This window comes from Phoca vitulina, unplaced genomic scaffold (genome assembly GCF_004348235.1).
Source record: "Phoca vitulina isolate PV1807 unplaced genomic scaffold, GSC_HSeal_1.0 scaffold10, whole genome shotgun sequence".
Classification (NCBI taxonomy): Eukaryota; Metazoa; Chordata; class Mammalia; order Carnivora; family Phocidae; genus Phoca; species Phoca vitulina.
This window is the reverse complement of record NW_022589713.1, coordinates 42401792-42409784: the sequence shown is the minus strand read 5'-3', so window position 1 is coordinate 42409784 and position 7993 is coordinate 42401792. Positions and strand designations below refer to the sequence as shown.

The following is a 7993-nucleotide window of genomic DNA, read 5'->3' as shown; positions in this document are numbered from 1 at the left end:
TCTTTCTACTATCGAGGAAGCTGGCACTAAGGGTCTGCTGGGTAGCCCTGGGTCGAGGATGGCCCATCTGGGACCGGTTATAGATTTGCCAACATTCTTTCCAACGTCTGTTCCTTTGGGGCTGCATGTCTGGCTGCATCAGGCCACCTGGGGCCTTTGTTGGATAAAAACTTGAGATTCCTGGAAGCCTTGGCCAGGAGGCATGACAAGGCTACACTGCGGGTGGCTGGTGTCAGATTATCTCCAGGTGTCCCCTTGAAATAGTTTCTTTTACGGACCCCTACGGAGACCCAATGGAGGGATTGGCCCAAGGAAGGAGAGCTTCTGCTCTGAATAGCTACCAGAATCACCCAACATGCCCTGAAATATGTCTCTGAAATATGGTGAGACCCAGGGGACTGTAATCACAGGCTCTTCTCTAGACCACTGCCACCCCAAGTGTGGTCCAGGTTCCACCGTGCTGGTATCACCCGGGAGCTTGCTCAGGCCCAAGGCCAGACTTGCTGAATCTGAATGTGTGGGTTACAAGATTCCCTGGTGATTCATATGCACTCCAGAGTCTGGAAGGGCTGGGGTGATGGAGGTCACACTACCTGGGAGCGATCAAGTCTGTGAATCTCGTTAGCTGGGGAACTGTGGGCCAGTCACTTCCACCTCTCAGGGCCTGTTTCCCCATCTGTAAGAGGACAATAACCTCTGTACCACAGGACCATGGAGAGATCCAAGGGACGTGAAAGCACCGACTGGCATTGCCCCATAATTTGTTTAAAGACCAAGAGAACCGCAAGGAAATCCTGGTGTGGGATGGGGTTGGTATCCTGCGGGGATGGGCGGATGGAAGGCTCCATCCCAAGCTGCCTTTCTGGTCTTTACCCAGAAAAATGAGTGCTCCCTACAAGCAGGGCATGTTCTATTTTTGCAGGGGAGCCCCGCTGGAGCCCCAGGCCCAGGGTGGCCAGGGCTGGGCCACGGAGCTGACCCAGAAGGTCATTTCACTGCCACTATGCCCAGCTGCAGAGAAGTTAGCCTGATGCCCGATCCTCGTCTCTCGAGCCTTCTCTGCAATCATCTATTGCAGGGATTTGTCCTTGGGTAAAATCCATGTATCAGGCTTCCCTCCTTGAAGGTCCTGAGGATTAAATGGAGCCCTTTGTGCTCGATAGACACAGGGAACAAGGGGGCAGAATGAAATCATTTTAATAGCATAGCAACACTTTAGGACCAGGTGTCACAGACGAGGAAAATGTTTTGTCTTCCATTCATACAAGTCTGGTGAGGCGTGAGGTTGCCCTGGACAATCTTACAGACATATTTTTCACACTGAAAACTTAATAAATAGATACTTGAAATATCAAACTTCAGAGACAATGAGTTATGAATTGTGATTGTTTTCTTAGTCTGCCTCATCTGAGCCAGGAGGTCGCTTCCTGGCATGCTGATAAAGGCGGGGTCCCTTAGGAAGGGTACTCATACTCCTCAGCACTGCGCCGGCCAAAATCCATCCAGCCCATGTAGTCCCGGTCGCTTATCCTGTGACTGGGGTCCAGGCTCTGCAGGTTCTTAATGACGGACATTCGGCCAGAAGGAGCTACAAGGGGCAGGGGAAAGAAAACAAGGCCATTATATTTAAGAGCATCGCTAATTCAATCTGTAAAGGAGAACAATGAGAAAAGCCAGACAATACGTAACAGGCACCTTCTTAAAGGTATCAAAGAGCTATCAGGTACTGGGATTGCTGGACCAAAATCTAAGAGAAGGACCCAGGTCCGGGAAAACAGAGAGGGTAATATTTACTAGCGATGGATATGGCTTTCAAATTGTAAGGATTTAAGTGGATTCACTGACCGTGGGACCTGCCTCAGTTTCCCTACTCCTAGGGGTGTTTTCTCTTATGTAGCTGGCCCTCAGCAGATGCCAAGCAAGAGTTTCCTTGGTACTTACCCATTTCTGAAGTTTGCCCCTCAAGATCCCGAGCATACCTGAGTACTCTTGTTAAGGTAACACAATTACAATATTTTGATGTTAGAATGGTTTAAAAAAAATGGAGTCAAGTCCCATTGCTAGACAAATACTGTTTAGAAATTAATTTGAAAGCTACCTTCTTTTTAAAAAATGATACTGAGAAAAAGGCACACTGTTAGAGTAAAATCTTACGTCAGTTAACACTCAAAGAAGAGTGGGCAGAGAGGTAATAAGGAGGTTATTTCATTTATTCCTTTTGTTTTTATTTAAAGATTTTATTTGTTTATTTGGCAGAGAGAGACACAGCGAGAGAGGGAACAAGCTGGGAGAGTGGGAGAGGGAGAAGCAGGCTTCCTGCTGAGCAGGGAGCCCGATGCGGGGCTTGATCCCAGGATCCTGGGACCATGACCTGAGCTGAAGGCAGACGCTTAACGACTGAGCCAACCAGGCGCCCCACTTATCCCTTTTGACCAAAATGCAATAACTGAATGAGCAATGGGCCTTTGGGGATGGGAGTGATGTCCTCAGGAACAGGATGGTTCTCGTGTGTCATTCACATTGAGGGAGCAGGGACATGAAGAAACAGTTCCTTTAAAGAGATGTGACATAGTCTTAGCCCACACTTCACAGACAGTGGCTTTCTGGCTATGAAATCAGTATAATGCCTTCTTCTGTGCAAGCTAAGAGACAAGAAAGGTCCCTCAGGGACCTCGAAGGGCAAAGCCCAGGGGACTCTAAGAGCAGCATGGTGGGAGATCGCTCCATGGGGCCACTGTGTCCCCATTGCTTGTGATGCTGGCATCCAGCCCTACTGTATGAGGCTGCCCTTGCCAACTCTTGCCCACAGGCTGCAAAGAGTCGACCATGGCTTATTTGTTGATAAGTGACCTTGCAGGAGCAGCTCCTCTGTCTTACTGGATGACCGAGTAAAGCTAGCTACATTAAAACCCAGAACAATTATACAGAGCAATGTCCCCAGCCGTTCTTCTCCCCCCACCCCCACCTCAATCCCTTCCCAGCCTTGGAATCAAGAGGCAATCCAGCACATTCCAGCCCTTTTGCAGGTATCTCCAGCCTACGCAAAAGGCAAACAGACCTGGCTGTTGAATTGTTCAACATTTTTCAGGTGAAATATTAGTCCTTGCATTCAAAAAAACCTTGCGGATCCAGTTAGTTGTACACAGTTACGGAAATATGGCCCATCCTTCCTCCTGCTGCTGATGAATGCCCCCACCAAGGGCTGGGCACAGCCCCAAGTTCCAGTTAATGAAGGCAAAGTGGCAGCTTCGATGTGTGCAAGCAGCCCGGGTTGTGTGTGTGTGTGTGTGGGGGGGTGGGGGCACCACGTTTTCAGCCCTGGTGGCTGTGCTGGTTACGCATTCCACGTGCAGTGTGTGCATTTACCAGGGTCCTCACTCACTTCCCCAGGGCGACACAAATTAGGAACCACTACTGGTTTACAGAACTGAATCGAAGGGCCTGGCTCCTTTAGACTTTGAAACCCCAAATGGGCAGTACAGCTGGGAAGCTGAATGGCTCCCAGACCTTCCGGAGAAGGCAGGGTTTGAACAGATGGTGAGACGTGCAAAGTCACGTAGGTGATACATTCTCCCCGGCTGCCACACTGACAACGGGAGGCTACGGGAACTTACTAAGCAGGGCTTCTGTGAGGACCAGCAGACCCACAGATGTCACAGATCTGTAGAATTAGAGCTTCACTGGGCGTGGGGCGGGTGTATGTTAGATGCCCCCTGCCCCCAACAGACCAGCTGGCCCCCAATCCCTGAAAGCCCTGCCGACAATTCCTGATGATGAACCCTTGAGCACTCCTCAAAGAGTACATGAGCGTGTTTAGAATCTTTAAGCCTAAGTACTATAGTGGGGTAGATAACCAGTATGATCTCAGAATATGTAAAATAGTCAAAGAAACTGTACAGGTATAAATATTTATTCCTGGTTCATATTTGTCAAAGAGAAGAATGTGATTATTTTCCACCTAGTGCTCATCGTGGGTGTCGGCAGCTGAAGTACCTAAGGCTGCCATTCCCACGTGGGCTTGTTTGGCACAACCTTCCGAAGGCAAAGGGAGAAGGTGGCTGAGAAGAGATGCTGGGAAGAAACTGCCAGCTAAGATTTGTAGTGTAACACCACTGTCAAGTGTCTGTTCTAGGAAAATAGTTTGGTAACTGGCTTCTTTCCCAGACCTGTTTCTGGTGGCTCTTTCCTGAAGGTGGGGAGGTGGTTCCAGATTATGGCTCAATGAAAAACCTGTGATATTTCAGACTGGTCTGGCTGAAATTCAATCTACATCCAAGGACAGATATTAAATTACTTTGAGACAGACAATCAATAGGAACTCAAAAAGTTTTCAGATTTTTCTGTCATCTGACTAATATTTCCACATCTCTCAATTTAATTAGCCAGAGAGCAAAACAGAAGATGGTAGCTGGGACAATTTCCCAAAGAGAGGACAAAATATAACAAATCATCTTCTGTTGTTGTTGTTGTTTCCTTCTGAATTCCCCTGGTTGAAAAAGTTCCGATCTTACCTTCATATGAAACCATCAGAGGCTCTGGAAAGCCAAGCCCATCGTTTTCTCCTTGTCTAGTCAAGCCATGAGCTAAGGTTCAAATCCAGGCCCTGACAGATTGGAGGGTAAGAGAGCCTCCTGGGAAAGGAGCCCACCCCCCACCCTTCCCAGCAGCATTTTCTGTGGTTTACTGTCCAGCTGTGTTGGTCCAGTTTAGCACACTGCCCCCCAGCCCGTGTGTTCACCATCAGTGTCATTGTGGATCAAGTTGGTAGACAAAAACTGCCCCAGTCCCAGTCGTGGTTCCTAAGGACCCTACAGACGCATGAGCCTCCCTCTGAATCTCACAAAGAGCTAGAAGGGCCCTCGGGGAATTCTAGCCTCATCCCTGCTTTACAGGTGAGACGGGCCCAGGACAGGGACAGGCTGTCAGTATGTCACCCAGCTAGTGAGCCACTGAGTCACCTTATTCCCGGAGACAGACTTCTGATGCTGAGAAACCTGGCTTGCGCACTTCTTCTGCAATTGGGATCATGTCTCCAAGAGCAAAATAAAAACAAACAGGTCTCTTGAGGAATCATTTTAAATCACTGCCAAGGACAACTCAAAATTGCTACTGATTCTTTCCTCCTGTTGCGTCCTTTGGTGAAAACTGACACATTGTCACTGCTTTTTCAACTGTTGTAATCTGAACTCAAGAGCTTTCTCAGCATCGATCCCTTCCTGGTAGGGGTTTCCAAGTGTCACTATCTGGGTGGCTCCTGGTTCCTCCGCATTTACAGTACTGGGTATTTAGTAGATCTGCAAACCCTTTTAGAGTCCGTAATTTGCTCGGTAATTATCTTTTAATGTCTTCATAATATGGCGTTGAATTTAAACAGCAACACGTGCCAAAAACTAGTGTCGAGAAAGCTTTTTAAAAAAGGTTTTCCTTAATTAATTAAATCCTCCACCCTCGCTCTCAGTTTGCTACAAAGGACGTCCAGAAAATCGTACTGTCCAGCGCAGTGCAGTTCGGGGGGAGGGGGGAAGAAAGTGAAAAACCTTTCAGCTTAACGCATCGCCTTGTGTTTCCTTCCCCGGGGTTACCCGCCTCCATCAGCCAGACGCTAGGGAGGAGGGACAGGATTGGGAGGCCCGCGCGGGGTCAGAAGTGACGGATAGGGACCCTACAGATGAATGAGCATCCGTACCTTTCCGGGCCTGCTGGATGTACCTGGCCAGTAGCGCGCCCAGGTGCGCTCGGGACTCGCCGTCCACCTTCTGCACTGCCCTCAGCTGCCTCCGGGGCGCCTCCTCCTCCTCCTGCTGCGCCCCTGGGCCCACCGGGTCCGCCGCAGGGACGGGCTGCGCCAGGGCGCCGGCCGCCAGGACCGCCAGCAGCACGCACAGGCACACGCCGCCGTTCATGGCTGCGGAGAGCAAAGGGGAGGGGACGTGAGCGAAAAGGTCGGGGGATCGCGGGCTCTCGCGGAGGCTCGGGGCACCCGGGGCACGGAAAAGGGGGCTCAGTCCAAACGCGCGGGGCCCCAGGTCCGCCACACTGGTGCACACACGAGGGCTCGCCAGGCGCCGACGTGAGCCAGGTGGCCACAGCGCGCGTGTCCGGGCACAACCCGTTTGTGTTTTGGGTGAACCACACCCCGTGCCCGGGGAAGCGGACAGAGACCCTGTCTTCTGCCCTGGCTAGCAGAAGAAATGTCTTCTGTTTTTCTTTCGTTTCAGAAAGTGTGGTTAGAACGTCTGTCTTCTAACTGGAAAAGCAAGAGATTAAAGCTGGAAAAATAATCTCAAGAGAAGACTCCGTGGGAGAAGCGAGACCCTTGATAGCTAAGAAGCTTTCAATGGGGAAATAAAGGGTGAAAAAAAAAAAAAAAAGAAGAAGCACAGCTTAAAATGAGGGAACAAAAAAGAAAAGCCATATTTAGAAAGTTTCTTTAAGGTGCATATGGGAATTGGCAATAAACTACTATGCAGAACACAGGAAAGGCTTTTTAAAAATCAGAAGTATGCTAAAATAAATAAATCTTCAAAAAAAAATGTTGTCAGAAGTATGCGCTCAGTTTTCTGTCCTTGGCAAAGCGCTGCAGGCTTTTAGATGCACCAGCAGATAAGACACCCGCACGTTTCTATCCCCAAAGCCTTGAATTTTTCTGCAATATTTAGAAAATGAATTTAAATCTTAAAACCTCTTGATAGTTTATTTGAAGAGACTGCAAAATACGCAGCACCTCTGTGTAACATCAAGCTAATCCCAAATTGCATGCTAATCCTAGCAAATAGATAGTCCAGCATTGCATGCGGACGAGAACAAAGCAGGCGCTTTGAAGTCTCCTAAGCAGCTCTACCCACCCAGACCTCCCTGTTGTTTCTGACTTCAAGAAATGTCTTTCGAGCTGGGAAGAAGACACAGAAAACAGAAAAATAAAATGGAAGGGGCACAAAACTGAAGACAGCATTCTCAAGCCAACTTGACACTTGGATCCCCCGCGGGAATGCGGGGAACCTACCTTCAGAGTAGGACGCAGCGGGCTTCGCGTGCGTTTCGACAGGAGTGGCGGGGGAGCTGAGCCAAGTTCAGGTGGGCCGGCAGGACGCTGCCTCTTAAATAGCCCCTCCCGGCGCTGTCAGCCAGTAATCTGTTTACCCAGCGTTGACGCAGACCGGCAGCAACACGTGCTCAGAGGGCGGCCACTGGGACGACAACCGATTGAAGTGGCTCCTAGGGGAGAGGGGGCAATGGCCCAGTGGAGCTGGGTTAACCCCTCGCATGCGGGGTGTCCCGTGCCCAGCCCCCCCTTTCTGTCGGAGGAGCATCCTCTCCCAACTCTGTCCCTCTCCCTCTCCCATTCCAGGGTGGGAAACCTGGGTGTCGGGAATATCCTTCAGGTTGGAGAAGCTGCGCAAGTTTAGTCCGCTTTGGGGACCGGAGGGGCCGGAAAGGAAACCCGGAGCAGGGCGGGGGGCGGGGTGTCAGCAAAGTGTAATTCGGAGCTGGAGGGGGTGTTAGCCCCCCTCAGAGCATCCAGGTAGCTCTGGTTTTTTTGGACCGGTAAGTGGGCTTCCTGGGGGAGGGAGGGGTCTTCACTTTCTGCTCGGCCCCATGAAAAGCCCTGGAGGTTCTCCAGGACTCCGAGGGTGTTCCCGGGTCAGTGAAAGGGCTCCGGCCGCAGCTGGTTCTTGGAGCCCCGGGCCTCTGTTCACGCAGCTGTAAAGTGAGGATGACACCCCAGGACTTTGCTCAGAGTTTGGGAAAGGGCTGTGTTTTCCTCGGGGCCAAATTACTCCTGCTCGCGGCGCGCGCGGCTCCTGGTCGCCAAGTGGCGCCAGCGAGAGTCCCAAAGAGCTCTCTCTCGGTGTTCCCCTCCGGCAGCTGCATCAGCCCCTCCCACCTGCCTCCAGTCGGGGAGCACTCACACCCAGGCCGGATCCCCGCTCCAGCGCCGGCTGCTCGGCTTCGGCTTGAGGACCTCGCCCTGGTCACTCACCGCCCGCAGGGG

The 7993-nt window shown here is 50.9% G+C and overlaps 1 protein-coding gene across 1 annotated transcript; it reads right to left on the bottom strand.

Annotated features, from left to right (window-relative positions):
• Nucleotides 1-1173: 1173 nt before the first annotated feature.
• On the bottom strand, nt 1174-7190 carry CCK (cholecystokinin). Its single transcript, XM_032408900.1, has 3 exons — nt 7004-7190; nt 5687-5905; nt 1174-1588 (listed from the first exon to the last, which is right to left on the bottom strand). Exons 2-3 carry the CDS (start codon nt 5901-5903, stop codon nt 1455-1457), a joined length of 351 nt encoding a protein of 116 aa, XP_032264791.1. The 5' UTR covers nt 5904-5905; nt 7004-7190; the 3' UTR covers nt 1174-1454.
• Nucleotides 7191-7993: the final 803 nt, after the last annotated feature.

Coding starts and splice junctions, on each gene's coding strand:
- CCK (XM_032408900.1), bottom strand. CDS start 5,903: ATGAACGGCGGCGTGTGCCTGTGCGTGCTGCTGGCGGTCCTGGCGGCC. Junction 1,589..5,686: donor CATCCAGCAGGCCCGGAAAG/GTACGGATGCTC, acceptor TGCCCCTTGTAG/CTCCTTCTGGCCGAATGTCC.